Consider the following 17,656-nt stretch of genomic DNA (forward strand, 5'->3'; position numbering starts at 1 on the left):
AATCGGGATCGAGTCCAACACTGGGGTCCCTGCGAGGAGCCTGCTTCTCCCTCTGTCTCTCTCACTGCATCTCTCATGAATAAATACATAAAAATTTAAAAAATAAATAAATTCAAAAATAAATAAATAAATACTAAATAAATAAATAAGTGAGCCAGAGAGAGAATCCCACATATCACCTCTCCTATAATATAGGAGGTCTTCCTGGATATAAAGGATTCAGAAGTAAAGAGAAACCAAAATTTCCTGTGGGGAACTACTCCTTCCCCTCTTTTCTCCCAAGATGAAACACATGACTTGGGTCTGAAGGATTAGAGCCCTGAATCTGCTAGTTCCAGTGACTGGGGAGAAATGGCAAATGAAAGTGACTTCTGAGTCTGAACTTTGAACCTGGAAGGACAAAGTCCTGCAGCTGTTTACTCAGTGGAGAATGACAACCAACTAACACAAAGACAAGCAGAGGTGAGAAATGGGGAGGATCCCAGTCCTGGTGATACCACATGAGTCCTGGGCTAAGTATCACCTGAAGTCTTTTATATATGAGCCAATAAACTCCCTTTTCTGAGGAAGTCAGTTTGAGTTGGATTGCCATTCCACTGCAATCAAGAATCCTGATGATGTGGAAGAAAGAGCTTACACAGTATGAAAACATGGTGGAGGGGCACCCAGCTGGCTCAGTCGGTAAAGCCTGCAACTCTTGATCTCAGGGTTGTAAATTCAAGCCCCACGTTGAGGGTAGAGATTACTTAAAAATAAAATCTTAAGGGCAGCCCGGGTGGCTCAGCGGTTTAGTGCCGCCTTCAGCCCAGGGCATGATCCTGGAATCCCAGGATCGAATCTTGCATCGGGCTCCTTGCATGAAGCCTGCTTCTTACCTGTGTCTCTGCCTCTGTGTGTGTCTCTCGTGAGTAAATAAATACAATCTTAAAAAATAAAAATCTTTAAAAAAATAAAATCTTTAAAAAATGGTGGAGAAATCTGAGAATTGAGAGATAAGAAGTAGTAAATACCTACCCCCAGCTCCCCTCTCTGGGCTACCTCTCACTCTCCTCTTCCCCCCAAGTTCAAGAGAGGAGAATTCCCTTGTACCTGGGTTTGTTCAAAAGACTGCTCCCCTGGCTACAACTGAGCCCACTATATTTTCTTCCTCAAGAAACTGGAACTGGGACTGAGTGCCCCTGGAGGCTGGTGTCCTGAAGGGGAAAAGACGCCAAACCCTGGGAACCGATTCATAGCTGTATTTTCTGCCTGTGGACTGGGCAGGAGAAAGGAAATACCTCACACTATAGATGAGAAATTTGAAGTTCAGAGACTACGTGGCTTTGCCTAAGGTTGTACATTTGGTACGATTTTCACAGAACTGGGGTCCAGTTTTTCTGAATTCACAAGTTAGGCAGGAAACAGTGGGTCAGAGTGTCCTAAGAACTCTGGACTCTTGAGCAACTCGAGGCAGACAGCAAAGGGTGATCAGTCTGGCCAGCCATCCAAGAAGAGTCAAGCCAAGTGCAAGCACTCAAAGATAACTCTCTATGTTCAAAACAGCAAAGAAATTCTAGTGCTTGCGGTGTCCCTCCCTCGGTTCAGAGACTGGCCCTAATTTAGAAGAGCTCTTGCAGAGAATTGACCCCGCCTCAACCGGGGCGTACTGGGCAGCCACAAACTCCCGGGAAACTACAACTCCCATTATGCATCACGACAGTGGGGACTAAACCCCGAGATAAACTACAAGCCCCAGAATGCCTTGGGGGGGGGTGGAGAGAGCGCGCGAGAGCGAGAGAGAGCGAGAGAGACGCGAGTACAAAGGGGCGGAGGGGCGTGTTCACGTCCGACGCGCGGGACCGTTAAATTTGAAACTTGGAGGGTTGGAGGTGGCTGGTTTGCCAAGGAGTCAGGGGCAAACCTTTGTCTCTCTGGTCGCTTCGTTATCTTTAAGGGCAGGTAGCAGAAGAAAGCTCAGGCGGTCTGCGGCCCTGAAGAAAGGTCTGCGGCAGGACGAGGGCTCCAACCGGGAATGCAGGATGGCGGCGATGAAGAAGGAAGGGGATGCTCTGAGGTAGGTACGCAAGAAGAGCTGCGGGGAGCTGTGCCCGCGAGACCCGAACGTTTAGCCGGCGACAGAGGCTCGGCTCAGATCAGTCCAGAGGAACACTGTCGGGAGAAGAGAAGCCCGGCCGGGGTCCCCTTCCTGCTGGAGTCCCACGCAAGGGGTGGAGGTGAAGACGGGGTTAGCATCGAATTCAGTGGGGTGAGGGCACGTGAGAACCCGGATTGCACGCAGCTTCAAAGCAAAGGAGGCTTTGCGACCCCGATAGTGCAAAGAATTTGGAATTTGTAATGTGATCTGTGAATCTCAGCTCAGCCATTTGGGAACTCTTTGACCTTGGACCTAATATGGAAAATGCTGGTGGGGGGGGGGGCATGGGGTAACTGAGTGATGGGCATTAAAGAGGGCACTTGATGTAATGAGCACTGGGTGTTATATGGAACTGATGAGTCACTAAACCCTACCCCTGCAATCACTAATACGATATATGTTAATTAAATTGAATTTAAATTAAAATTTTTTTGAAAAGAACATAGCGGAGATATAGTAAGTTACTACTTAAGTATTGAAATCATGATATAATCAGTAATCTCGTAAATAAAATCACAGTTTTCTTTTTTTAAAAATATAGAAAATGTTGATAAATTAAAACTATGTGGAAAGTGACTGCCTCCAAATAAGTGCCAAGCAAATGGTAGGTCCTTCCATGTCAGTGGTATAATTAGAAATATAAAAAGCCCTTCTCTGCCTGTGTGCTGCTTTTCTTTATATAAATACATATCAGTTCTTCTAGGTTGGAGTTCCATATATATTATACATTTTCTTTAATATTTTATTTATTTATTTGAAAGAGAAAGAGCTGTGAGCATGAGAGGGGGGAGGAGCAGAGGGACAAGCAGACTCCCCGCTGAGGGGGAATCCTGGGGGAGGATCCATCCTAGGACCCTGAGATCATGGTCTGAGCCAAGTCAGATGCCTAACCTACTAAGTTACCCAGGTGCCCTGAGGTATACGTTTTCACTATGGGGTACACAAAACTTAGATAAATGCCATGTGGAGAACTCTTTAGCTTATGCAACAAATATTCATTGACCACCTACTAAGCACTAGATATGGCAAATGAACAAAAGACGCAAAAATCCCTGCCCTTGTGAAATTTAAGATCTGGGGTGGGAGCAACAGACAATAAACAAGATCAATAAACTAAAAGTGAGATGGTTGGTATGAAAAGAACTAAAACGATGGGGAGTAGGAGGATTGGTGCAATTTTAGATAGTTTTGAACAGGAGGCCTCACTGAGAAGGTGTCATTTGGGTGAAGACTTGAAGGAAACTCAAGACTAGTCATGCACATATCTGGGGGAAGTACAGAGATTTGAGGGTGAGAGTTGGGGGAGGGAGCTGCACCTGGCAAGTTGCTGGAGCCAAGTGAACCAGAAGAGTAAAAGGAAGTGAAGGATGAGGTAAAGGTGAGGATGCAGACAATGTAAGGACTTGGCTTCTACTCTGTTTGAAAGTCAGTGGAAGGTTTTGAGCAGAGGAAAGACATGATCTGACATGCGTTTAAATAGAATCACTAGCTGCAGTGTTGAAAAGACTAAGGCAGAAAAGGATAAAAGCAGGAATACCAGTTATAAGGTTATTGAAATAATCCAGGCAAGAGAAGATGGTAGCTTGAGTGAGGCAAGAAACAGTGGAGATAGGGACGCCTGGGTGGCTTGGTGTGATCCCGTGGTCTGGTGATGAGTCCCACATTGGGCTCCCAGCATGGAGCCTGCTTCTTCCCCTGCCTCTGTCTTTGCCTCTCTGTGTGTGTGTGTTTCTCATAAATGAATAAATAAAATCTTAAAAATAAAAGAAAAAAAAACAGTGGAGATGATAAAAGATTAATTTCTGAATCTAAAAAAAAAATTCTGAGTCTATTTTGGAGGTAGACCCAACAGGATTTGCCAAGTGACTGGGTGGTGGGGGGGATAGTGAGAGAGGTGTCAAGATTGGCACTGAGATTTCTGGCTTGAGCAACTGGAAAAACAAAATTGCCATTTATTTGAGAGGAAGGAAGACTAGGAGGAGCAGGTCTGGAAGGAGGCAAGAGGGAGGAGCAAGATGGGAGGGGAGCAGTCACAGCTCAGTTTGGGACATTAGCTGAGGTAGTTTAATTGCTATTTCAAGATTAAGAGAAGAAATTCAGATGAACTCAGCAAACATTTATTAGGTGCTTACTCATGTCAGATCTTATATTAGACCTTGGGGATGTGAAAATAAATGACCAAGGCCCTTATATTTATAAGATCCACACAATATAGTTAAAAAGATGTGAGTAGTTACAACCTAAATTATTATTCACTTACAGTTTACTTTCTTGAAAGTTTTCAGCTCTCATCTAGCTTGCTTTCACTTTATTTTGAAGATTATTGCCTGTCTCTTTCTCTGTTTTAAGCCCAGAGATACTGTTTCTCAGCCAGAAGTAGGCTTCTATCTGACAATTGCAGAGCTCTAAAGTTCAGAGCACATGCCCCATATGGTGCTTGCCTCCAAAAAACTTGTGAGAATTTCCCCATCAATAGGCTTGATAGAAATGGGAAAACCAGTTGTGACCAGTAAATTGTACTTTTTCTGCTTCTGCTCTGTGCTACCTATATACACATATAAATTTCAGTTTTAAGTCATCACTTGAAACATGGGATATTAGTCTGACAAACTATTTGCTAATATTTTTAAAGATTTTATTTATTTGCTTATTTGAGAGAGAGAGTTCAAGCACACAAGTAGGGGGAGGAGCAGAGGGAGAGGGACGAGCAGACTCCATGCTGAGTGCAGAGCCCAGAGCCCAATGTGGGGTCTCCATCCCACAACCCTGAGATCACAACCTGAGCTGAAATCAAGAGTTGGATACTTAACCAACTGAGCCACCCAGGTGCCCCCACTTTGTTAATTTTAAACTAAATGAGCTGATGGATTTAATGGTAAACCTAGAACTGCTTTTTATCGACCTTACCAAATTTATGATTTTTTCTCTGTCTTTTCTTCCTGCCTTGAACTTTATTCTTATAACTGTCCATATTACCCTAGTTACATTCTCTCTTCTGTTAGGCAATACAATAGCCATAAACTTGGAAACCAGGTCACCAAAATGCTGAGACACCTGGGAGTATGTGAACACTACTAACATACCCACCCACCACATTCTGCCCAAAAATCATGAATAATCACTTTTGAAAACATTTACAATAATCTAGTGATATAATAATATGTATAAGTATATATATACATGTAAGTATAAAATTTACTTTTGTTTCTCTTTTCACAGTGGAGCCATGTTGTTGGAGGGAGATGAGTGGGAGCTGAGTAAAGAAAATGTCCAGCCATTAAGGCAGGGGCGGATAATGTCCACACTTCAGGGAGCATTGGCACAGCAAGAATCTGCCTCTAACACTACTCTTCAGCAACAGAAACGGTATGTAGGATGGTGGGATGTCAACCTGTCATCATTCATCCCCAGCTATGGTTGGTAATGTAGATGTGGATCTTTGCAGATTGGCATAAGAAGTACTTTTCAAAAATTGATAGTGTGAGAATCTGTTCCCCACTTGCTTTTCATCATACAGCAGCTGCCTAAAGATCTCCTTGAGTATGCTTAAGAATAAGAGCTATAGGATTTCATTTCATTATGGAGCAACCAGACTCTCGTATCAGTAGAAACAGATCTCAGGGGACAATAAGAAGCAAAGTAAAGCAAGTGTCATGTTAAATAATATTTATCAAAAGTATTATGTCATGCTGGATCCCTAAATAGGACTAACTCTTTAATAGTAATAACTTAAAGAAATTGCTTCCTTGGATTCTGAGTACCAAGGAAGAAAGGATCTGCTATCTTGTATGTTTACTCAATTTTTAACTTTCTAGGAAAGCATTTTCCAGAATATGCCAAAAAGAAATTGTGATCTCCAAAGAAAATATAAACCTAAGAAATTAAATTTATACTAGAAAGTTTCTCATGAATGATTCAGTGAAGTCTGGAAAAAGAAAGCTGAAAAATAGTATAGTTGGCCCTTAAACAACCCAGGGGTTAACCAGGTTAACCAGGTTGGCACAGGGTGCCAACCCCCTGTGCAGTAGAAAATCCACATGTAACTTTTGACTCCCCAAAAATTTAAATATTAAAAGCCTATGGTTGACTGGAAACCTTACTGATAATATAAACAGTTAACACATATGTTGTATGTTATATGTATCATGTACTGTATTCTTACAATAAAGTGAGCTACAGAAACGGAAATGTTGTTAAGAAAATCATAAAGAGAAAATATAACTTAGGGTACTGTACACTATGTACTGGGGAAAAAAAAAATCCACGTATAAGTAGACCCATGTTGTTCAAACCCATGTTGTTCAAGGGTCAACTGTATTATGTTATTTAAGTGGACCTGCAGAACTTGCTTTCCTTTGACTAACACGTTTTGATAAATATACTTTTTTTCAAAAACGTGAACTACAGCATCTGTTTCTACCTTTAATCTCAAAAAAATTTCACCATCATAGGCAAATCATCAAAACTTTGGGTTGTAATGTAATGAATATCCTCATCCATCTCATTGGATCTTTAAAAGCATTGAGTTTTATTTTAAAGATGGTGATGTTCTATTCTTAATTCTTCTTCCTGGTTTCTGTGACATTATACTAGTGTTTCCACTTTTCTTTTTTTTTTAAGATTTTATTTATTTATTCAGAGAGAGAGAGAGAGAGAGAGGCAGAGACACAAGGCAGAGGGAGAAGCAGGCTCCATGCAGGGAGCCTGCCCTGGGACTCAATCCCCAGACTCCAGGATCACATGCTGGGCTGAAGGTGGCGCTGAACCCCTGAGCCACCTGAGATGCCCCCAGACAAATTTCAAAATCATCTTGTCAGTTTCTAGAAAAGAGGTTTGTGAGATTTTGGTTGGATTACATTATATATATAGATATATTTAAGGATTACTGGTTTTTATCAGTAGTGTCTTAGATTTTTTCACCATTTCTGCAGGTAATCCCCTCATTATCTCATGCTTAAATATTATTAGCTTCATAGTTGTGGTTCATTTTCTAATTTATTTTATTCATAAATATTATTCAGTTGATCTTTTTGATATCTTTAATTACCATATTCAACATACTCTCCAATTAAAGAATCAGTAGTGGCTGAGCAGATGGAACCCAAAGTCTTTATTTTTAATTTAAAGTTTTTAAAGTAATCTCTACACCTAACGTGGAGCTTGAACTCAGAACCCTGAGATAAAGAGTCATACGCTCTACTGAGTGAACCAGCCAGGTGCCCAAAGTCTTTAAATTTACATCAAAACATGAGCTGCGGGCAGCCCCGGTGGCTCAGCAGTTTAGCGACGCCTTCAGCCCAGGGTGTGATCCTGGAGACCAAGGATCAAGTCCCACATCGGACTCCTTGCATGGAGCCTGCTTCTCCCTCTGTGTCTCTGCCTCTTTCTCTCTGTGTGTGTCTCATGAATAAATAAAAATCTTTAAAAAAAAAAGAAAAAAACATGAGCTGCTTCTCCAGTAGGCATTCTAACATAGTGTTAGACTACTACTGACCTCCTGACAGTATGTCAGAAGGAAGATCATCTGCTCCTGGACCACAGTTTTGTATGTTTGTATGTATGTATGTATAGCATAGCAAGGTTAGTACCTTACTATGCCTATCTCCCTTTATTCATAATACTAACTGTATCTTACAGCTATATTTCCTCTGGATAAACTCCCACTTTTACAACTTTATTCAATGCTGATTTCTTGGAAATCTTGAAAAACTCCATACTTCTTTCAAATTTTGTGGTTCTTTCAGAATTCCACCTTCTGACACCACTTCTGTGATACCTCCTTTTGACCTATCAAAGCCTTTAACTATCCATTCTTGGCAATTGTTATATATACTATACTGCTTTGTATTGTTAATTTTCCCTTTTTATACTTTGTCTTTCTTATTAGAGTATAAATTCCTTTGTGTCAGAAACTATTTTATAATTCTTTGTATTAAATATAACCTTGGGGATGTCTGGGTGGCTCAGTGGTTGAGCGTCTGCCTTTGGCTCAGGGCCTGATCCCAGATTCCTGGGATCAAGTCCCACTTCAGGTTCCTTGCATGGAGTCTGCTTCTCCACCTGTGTCTCTGCCTCTCTTTCTGTGTCTCTCATGAATAAATAAATAAATCTTTAAAAAATATATAACCCTTTATACAGTTTTTATTGATGAAACATTTATCTCAATTGTGGTTTATTACTAAGTACTTCCCCTGTATTCGAACTGGTCAATCTTAACTTTTTTTTTTTTTTTTTTTAATTTATTTATGATAGTCACAGAGAGAGAGAGAGAGAGAGGCAGAGACACAGGCAGACTCCATGCACCGGGAGCCCGACGTGGGATTCGATCCCAGGTCTCCAGGATCGCGCCCTGGGCCAAAGGCAGGCGCCAAACCGCTGCGCCACCCAGGGAACCCTCAATCTTAACTTAATCTTAGCGTGCCTTTCCCAGCATTTTACAAAATCAAATTTCACGCATTCTTTGAAGCACTCCCCAAAGTATATATGGTATTACTCTTCTCTGACTAATGTTACCCATGGAATTTTACTTTAAAATTCTTATTTCTATCCATTTGTGTGTATGTGTTTCATTTGTTCAACCCTATCGTATGCATATAAAACAGTAGCTATCATTTATTGAGTACTTATTATGTCTAAACACTTTATACTAAGAGTAATTAACCTAATAAAATAGGTTCTACGGTAGTCCCACTTGATTTGTGGTTTCATTTTCCTCAGTTTCACTTACCTGCTGTCAGCTGTGGTCCAGGAACAGATGATCCTCCTTCTCACATATTGTCAGGAGATTAGTAGTAGTCATTAGAATGCTTACATCAGGGATGCCTGGGTGGCTCAGCGATTAAGTATCTGCCTTCGGCTCAGGGCGTGATCCTGGAGTCCCAGGATTGAGTCCCACATCGGGCTCTCTGCATGGAGTTTGCTTCTCCCTCTGCCTAGGTCTCTGCCTCTCTCTCACTCTGTGTATCTCATGAATAAATAAATAAAATCTTAAAAAAAAAAAAAAAAAGAATGCTTACATCATTTGCCTTACTTCATCCCATCATGTAGGCATTATACCATCTCACATCATCACAAGAAGATGAAAGATGAGTACAGTGTAGTAAAAGAGAGAGACCATATTTACATAACTCTTAATATAGTATATTGTTACATTTGTTCTATTTTGTTATTGTTGTTAATCCCTTACTATGCCTAATTTATAAATTGAACTTTATCCTAGGTATGTATGTACAGGAATAAAATGCAGTATATATAGGTTTCCAAAGTATCCTCAACTACAGGCATCCACTGGGGGTCTTGGAAAGTATCCCCCTGCAGAAAAAGGGGGAGATTTCTGTACTATTATTCCCATTTTACAGATGAGGAGACTGAAAACTATTTATTTTTTTAAAGATTTATTTATTTGAGACAGAGAGCACAAGCAGGGGGAGTGGCAGAGGGAGAGGGAGAAGCAGGCTCCCTGCTGAGCAAGGAGCCCAAAGTGGGGCTTGATCCTAGGACAGCAGGATCATGACCTGAGCCAAAGGCAGACACTCAACCAAATGAGCCATCCAGGTGCTCCTGAAAACAGAATTTAAATAGTGTGTCTAATGTCACTCTGCTAGTGATTAGTGGAGCTGCTAATTTGAACGTGGGGAGTCTTGTTCCAGAGCTTTAAACTGCTGTGTAATTCTGTTTTTCTATATGTTGTCTTGGAATTTGTTTATCTAATTGCCCCATGTTTTATCCTTCCTGTTATATTATCAGGGAGAATCTTGGTTATTTCTATTTTTCTTGCTGTTTAACAAACTCTCAACCTCTAGTGCAATTAAAAAGTGATTAAAGTGATATTAAACACTTAAAAATGAATAAAAATGGAGGGGACACTTGTTTTTTGGCTGTTATCACCATTGCTTATGCTAACATTTTCTGTTTAAATTTCAGGGCATTTGAATCTGAAATTCGATTTTACACTGGAAATGACCCTCTGGATGTTTGGGATAGGTGGGTTTTTTTACTTCACAAGGGCACTAAGAAACAACAGATGAGTCCTTAAGGCCATGTTTCTCCAGTTAGGGTGTACAGAACAGTGTGTCAGAGTATAAGCGGTATCTTGTGGACCTGGAGAGACAGAGTAATTATAATGTTTCTTCCTGAGGTGTTCAAGACTGAAGAAATTTCAAATTTGTGGCATACAACTGAGAGCTACACCCTTTTATCCCCATTCCCATTATTTCCCAGAGGCACATGTTAGCAATATTTGGAAAAGTTTGAAGGATATAGCTTAGGAGATGTGATTGAGGGCCTCTAAATAAACACACTTTGAATACATTAGTTATTTCTGCTTAAGAAAGTCACGAATGGGTCTTGGTGCAAGAATAAAAGTACACATTAAACTTTAAAATTATTTTTTCCCTTTCTTTTCAGGTATATTAACTGGACAGAGCAGAACTATCCTCAGGGTGGGAAAGAGAGTAATATGTCAACATTATTAGAAAGAGCTGTTGAAGCACTACAAGGAGAAAAACGATACTATAATGATCCCCGATTTCTTAGTCTCTGGCTTAAATTGGTAAGTCTTTCTCAAGTGCTGCCTGAGTTTAAAATATTAAGTCAAGAGATTTTCTCCAGAGCTATCTGGTATGCACCAAAAAAATGGCAAAGCCTGAGCCATTTTTTAGTTGATACTAAACATTTAATACATCCTCAATATTTGTTAAATACGTTCTATTTAAAGATAGATTTTAATGTAAGGGTGTTTTTTTTACCTCTTACAAGTGATCATAAGGCCTGTACACCTCTTTATGGGAGCAGTGGATTATTTATTTCAAATATAATTGAGCCATGCAACTGTCTTCAGGGAAGATGTGTAGGAGCCAGCACATGGCAGTAGTATGATTGTTTGGGAAAAAGATTTTGTAGGTGATTTTGGTCTCCCTTTGTCCCCTTTCTGAGAATGAAAAGGTAATGTTTTTTATGCAGTATATTGCTACATCCAAAAATATTTGCCTGATCACTTTATATATGTCATTTGACATGTAGTTCTTTTATTTCTAGTACACTCTTGAGGATTTTTTTAATGAAAACATCTTCAAATAAGATAATGACGGGTTTCCTAGATATTAATTTTTTTGCTTTTATCCTAAAAGATATTAGAAAAACTAAGTGATAAATATTCAGAATTTCAGATAATAGATAATGAATAACTAGATAATTATAAAAATAAATAATTTTTATTAAAAGTAAAAAATGAACTATAAAAAAGACTATTATAATAGGTTAGATAATTCTAAATAATAGAATATTTACAATAACTGTTATATTGACATTTGAAATTGATAAAATTTCTGGCTAAAATGTATCTCTTGAGGAAAGCTTATCTTAAACTTCAAATATCACTAATAAAAGAAATTAGGTGAATCCAGAAGGCATAATCTATCTTGGTTTCTATAGGGCGTTTGACATATCTTGTCATCATTATTGATAAGTTAGAGAAATTATCTTAGGAGTATTACTGACAGGAGTTTGTGACAAAGGATGGTACCCAAAGAATGCTAAACAGATTTGTTAGCATGGAGCTGATGGTCCTTTATGGCATACTAATGGATTTTGTTCTTCGTTCCATCATATATAATATTCTTATGCTATATGATGTTCTTATATGTGATTTACTATAAGTCTGGACTGGATAAATCTCTAAAGTAACTCTTAATCCCAGAATTCTATGATTATATTTAATTGGAGCTAAAAGTAACAATTAATTGGAATAATTTTTATGTTCACAAATGTTAACCTGGTGCCACTACTGAAGAGTAATGATTTTATCATAACATAGAAAGCATAGTCTAGACCAGTGCTATGGAAGAATGGTCTGCAGACTATTCAAGATAAGTATAAAGTTCAGAGCAAGCATTTAGAAGTTTTGTTAACAAATTTGACATTGCCACAACATTCAAACACATCATCGTTTTTCTGATAACTTCTGTTTTTATTGTAATTTTTAAAAATACCGGTCAAGGGATCCCTGGGTGGCGCAGCGGTTTAGCGCCTGCCTTTGGCCCAGGGCGTGATCCTGGAGACCCGGGATTGAATCCCACGTCGGGCTCCCGGTGCATGGAGCCTGCTTCTCCCTCTGCCTGTGTCTCTGCCTCTCTCTCTCTCTCACTGTGTGCCTATCATAAATAAAATTAAAAAAAATAAAAAATAAAAAAAATAAAATAAAATAAAAATACCGGTCAATAATAGAATGGAAACTTTAAACACACACCACCAAAACTGGCCCCTTTACCACAGGCAATCTGAGAAACGCTAGTCTAGACAACCCTCAGGTTCAAATGATAAGCCTGAGAATGATCAGCAATAATCTGAATTTTGTAGATAGTGAACAAGGTGCATATTAAACTATTTTGCTGAGTTTTTTTTTTTTCTTTCTTTATGGAATGGTCAAGAGGAGTAGCAATTGGGATCCTCACATACTTTCTTTGCTCTGCAGAAAAATTTCTCTGTTCTAAGAGTTATTTTTATAAGGGATAACTACAGTCTAAGGAAAAAATTGTTCTTAGGAAATATCCAGGATTTTTTTTTTCAAGATTTTATTTATTTATTCATGAGAGACACAGAGAGAAAGGGAGGCAGAGACCCAGGCAGAGGGAGAAGCAGGCTCCATGCAGGGAGCCCGATGTGGGACTCTGATCCGGGGATCCAGAATCAGGCCCTGAGCTGAAGGCAGACACTCAACCACTGAGCCACCCAGGCGTCCCTATTTGTTACTTTTTAACATAGTTCTACTTCTAGAAATTTATCTTAAGAGAGTAATATGAAACGTGAAAGGTTGCATGCATGAAGATATTTGTTACAGAATTACTTGTAATTGGGCAAAGTAGAGGCTGTATAGCCAGAAAATAAGGGAATGGCTAAATGAGGGAAGATTACTAGATGGAACATTATTTATCAAAAAATAATAAAGAATAAGTAGCAGCATGGAAAACTGAACAATAAACTGTTATATGGAATAAAGACAAATTTTCTTATGATTAAAACTTTATAAAATAATGAAAACCCTTTTATCCTTTGTAAAATGATATATGTTCCTTTGTTTCCTTAAGGAAAATACATATATCTGACCATTATGGATGTGGAATTTTTATTGACATCTTTTCTATCTTCTTACTACTAGGATTATCTACATTATTATAGCTGGTCCTAAAAGATCCCTTCTAAAATACAGATTTGACCATGTCGTTCCTTTGCTTATAGCTCTCCCATCCCAATATACCTTGACTATCAGGTAGATTTAAGATTATCTTGCCATTTAAGACCTATCACACCTTCTTTTCCAAGCTTCTGTCTTGTCTTCTTCCTTACAAACTTTTAGTTTCTGTCTTTGCTTATACCATTTTCTCTGTCTAGAATGCCCTTCCTTTCCCATACTCTACCAGATGTAAGTCTGTTTCTCCTTAAAGGCCACACTCAAATGTCATACCTTTTTGAGGTCTTTCCTTCTCATCTCTTTTTCTTACAAATTAATCTCTTCTGTCTACTTTTTAGGTCTTCCCAGTATAACATTGTATTACAATAGATTTATATTTTTTCAATGCAGAAGGAAACTACATATAATAACTCCAGTGATTGTTTGGCACATAAAAGACAGTAAGTGAATAGAAATTGGTCAAATGTTAACACTTCTAATTTGTTACAGGGGCATTTATGCAATGAGCCTTTGGACATGTACAGTTATTTACACAGTCAAGGGATTGGTGTTTCACTTGCTCAGTTCTATATCTCATGGGCTGAAGAATATGAAGCTAGAGAAAACTTTAAGAAAGCAGATAAGATATTTCAGGAAGGGATTCAACAGAAGGCTGAACCACTGGAGCGACTACAGTCACAGCACCGGTAAACTTCTCTGGATCTTGTCTTAACTCTTTAAAACAAATAGATAGAAATAGTTGGTTTTGCATCTGAATAAAATGCTCTCCATGAATTGGCAGGTTTATTTAGTTACTATTTAATTTTTTAAAAGATCTACTTAAGTATTTTTGTAGTAAAATGTAAAAAATCTAAAAAATCTAGTAAAATCTGTAGTAAATCTACAAAAAAATAGTAAAATCTAAAAAAAAAAAAGTAGGGATCCCTGGGTGGCTCAGCGGTTTAACACCTGCCTTTGGCCCAGGGCGCGATCCTGGAGTCCCGGGATCGAATCCCACGTTGGGCTCCCGGTGCATGGAGCCTGCTTCTCCCTCCTCCTGTGTCTCTGCCTCTCTCTCTCTCTCTCTCTCTCTCTCTCTCTCTCTGTCTACGTCTATCATAAATAAATAAATAAATAAATAAATAAATAAATAAATAAATAAATCTTTTTTTTTTAATAAATAAATCTTTAAAAAAAAAAGTAAAATCTACTCTTTGATGTACAGTTCTCAGTTTTTGCAAATGCATAGAGACATGTAATCATTACCATGATCAATATATATAATCATACCATCACTCCATAGAATTTCCTTAGGCTCTTTCCCTTTGTAGTTCAACACTTATTCTCATTCCCAAACCCTTTTCTATAATATCATATCTATGACGTCATACAGTATGTAGCCTTTTGAGTCTGCTTTCATTTAGCATAATGCATTTTGGTTGTTAAATTGGTTCTATTTTAAAGATGGATATTATATATATATTCTGAATACAAGTCTTTTGTCAGATATGTGACTTGTAAATCTTTTCTCCCAGTTTAACTGTGGTCTATTTGTTCTCTTAACAGTGTGTTTTATTTATTTATTTATTTATTTATTTATTTATTTTAATTTTTATTTATTTATGATAGTCACAGAGAGAGAGAGAGCGAGAGGCAGAGACATAGGCAGAGGGAGAAGCAGGCTCCATGCACCGGGAGCCTGATGTGGGATTCGATCCGGGGTCTCCAGGATCGCGCCCTGGGCCAAAGGCAGGCGCCAAACCACTGCGCCACACAGGGATCCCAACAGTGTGTTTTATAGAACAAAAATTTTTAATTTCAAAGAAGTCTCACTTATCATTTGTATTTTGTATGGATCATGTTTTGTTATGTTTGAGAACTCTGTTTAGCAAACATTTTATCCTAGGTTTTCCTCTTGAAATTTACAAAATATTTTTTGAGTATAGTTGATACATATTACATTAGTTTTAGGTGTATAACATAGTGATTCGACAAGTTTTTGTTTTTGTTTTTGTTTTTTGATTCGACAAGTTTATATATTGTGCTGTGCTTACTGCAAGTATAGCTACCATCTGTCACCATACAAAGCTGTTACAATATCAATGATTATATTTCTTATGCTTTACCTTTTATTCCCATGACTTATTCATTCTATAGCTTGAACCCTGTGTCTCCCTATCCTTTTCACCCATTTGCCCAGTACACCCACCCCTGTCCACTCTGGCAACCCATCCTCATCCCCTCTGGCAACCATTAGTTCTCTGTATTTATAGGTCTTATTCTGCATTTTGTTTTGTTTTGTTTTTTTTCTTTTAGATTTAAATATGAGTGAAATCCTATGTTATTTGTCTTTCTCAGTCTGATTTATTTCACTTCAGGTAATATGCTCTAGGTACATCCATGTTGTCACCAATGGCACCATCTCATGCTTTTTATGGGTGTATAATATTCCTTGGTCATAAATATACAATGTCTTCTTTATCTATTTATCTGTTGATAGACACTTAGGTTGCTTCTTTTTTTTTCCCCTTTTAGATTATTTATTTATTTATTTGAGAGCACACACTCAAGTGCAGGGAGGGGCAGAAGGAGAGAGAGAAAGAGCATGTACACACAAGTGAGGGGAGGGGTGGAGGGAGAGAGAGAGAGCACACACAAGTGGGGGGACGGGAAGCAGAGGGAGAGGGAAAAGCAGACCCCCGGCTGTGAAGGGAGCCCAACAAGGGGCTCAATCCCAGGACCCTGGGGTCAGACCCAAGCCAAAAGCAATCATTTAACTGAGTGAGCCACCCAGACACCCCAACACTTAGGTTGCTTCTGTATCTTACCTATTGTAAACAATGCTGCAATAAACATAAGTGTGTATATATCTTTTTGAGTTAATGTTTTTGTTTCCTTTGGGTAAATACCCAGTAGTGGAACTACTGGATTATATGGTATTTCTATGTTTAATTTTGAAAAAAAAAAAATTAAATTTTATTAAGTTGTTTTATGGTCTAGAATACGGTTTGTCATTGATAAATATTCCATGGACACTTGATGTATTTTCTGTTGCTTAGGGGTGGAAGGTTTTTTTTAAATGTTATTTAGGTCAATTTGATGGGTAGTCTGTTCTGGTCTTCTGTTTCCTTGCTGATTTTCTGTGTACTTATTCTATCAGTTACTGAGGGAGGAATTTTCAAGTCCTATTTATTATGAATTTGTCTATTTCTTCTCTAAGTCCCTTTTGTTTCGCTTTATATATTTTGAAGTTCTGAAGCATACACATTTAGAATTGATCCTTATCATTATACAATGTCATCTTTATCCCTGTTCATACACATTTGAAATCTTCTAGGTCTGATATTAATACAGCCACTCTCGCTTTCTTTTGTGTATATGATATATCTTTTTCCCCTTTTTTTTTTTTAATTTTTAAACGGTTTTAGAGTTGTGTGACCATTACCACGATCTAATTTTGGAGCATATTTAACACCCAAAATGGGATCCCTGGGTGGCGCAGCGGTTTGGCGCCTGCCTTTGGCCCAGGGCGCGATCCTGAAGACCCGGGATCGAATCCCACGTTGGGCTCCCGGTGCATGGAGCCTGCTTCTCCCTCTGCCCGTGTCTCTGCCTCTCTCTCTCTCTCTCTGTGTGACTATCATAAATAAATAAAAAATTAAAAAAATAAAAAACCAAAATGAACCCCATATTCATTAGCAGTCATTCCTACTCACCCACTTCCAGGCAACCACTTATCTACTTTCTCTTTCTAGATTTGCCTATTCTGGGCTTTGCACATAAATGGAATCCTACCTTATGTGGTCTTTTGTGACTGGCTTCTTTCACTTAGCATACTGTTTCGAAGGTTCATTCAAGTATGTTCATCATTGATGAATATAGTTGTGTCATATATTAGTGTTTCATTCCTTTCTGTTGCTCAATAATATGCCATTCTATGGATATGCCACATTTTGTTTATCTATTCATCAATTAATGAGCACTTAGGTTGTGCCCATTTTTTGGCTATTGTGAAATAATGCTGCTGCAAACATTCATGATACAGGCTTTTGTATGGATTTTCTTTCATTTTTATCCTATGTCTTTATATTTAAAGTGAGTTTCTTATACACAGCAAATAGTTGGGTCTTGTTTTTTCCTCAGCTCTCACAGTATCTGTTTTTAAATGGTGTATTTAGAACATTTACTTTAATTATTGATTGTCCTGGATTTAGATCTGTTATTTTCTAATTTCTTTTCTTTTTTTTTTTTCTTCTAATTTATTTTCAATTTGTTCTTTATCTTTTGTTTCTCTGTTGTCCCTTTCCTGCCTTTTTTTGGATTTCTGAATATTCTATAGTAATTCATTTTAATTT

The 17,656-nt window shown here is 38.3% G+C and overlaps 1 protein-coding gene across 2 annotated transcripts in view; it reads left to right on the forward strand.

Annotated features, from left to right (window-relative positions):
• Positions 1-1,783: 1,783 nt before the first annotated feature.
• Positions 1,784-17,656, forward strand: part of BUB1B (BUB1 mitotic checkpoint serine/threonine kinase B) — a 48,349-nt gene continuing 32,476 nt past the window's right edge. For both annotated transcript variants that reach the window (XM_038580030.1, XM_038580031.1), the window contains exons 1-5: positions 1,784-2,053; positions 5,354-5,500; positions 10,058-10,117; positions 10,541-10,685; positions 13,812-14,008. In XM_038580030.1, the coding sequence (XP_038435958.1) occupies positions 2,019-2,053; positions 5,354-5,500; positions 10,058-10,117; positions 10,541-10,685; positions 13,812-14,008 (584 nt within the window). In that variant the 5' untranslated portion in view covers positions 1,784-2,018. The remainder of the gene's footprint in view (positions 2,054-5,353; positions 5,501-10,057; positions 10,118-10,540; positions 10,686-13,811; positions 14,009-17,656) is intronic.

This window comes from Canis lupus, chromosome 30 (assembly GCF_011100685.1).
Source record: "Canis lupus familiaris isolate Mischka breed German Shepherd chromosome 30, alternate assembly UU_Cfam_GSD_1.0, whole genome shotgun sequence".
In the NCBI taxonomy this organism is placed as follows: Eukaryota; Metazoa; Chordata; class Mammalia; order Carnivora; family Canidae; genus Canis; species Canis lupus.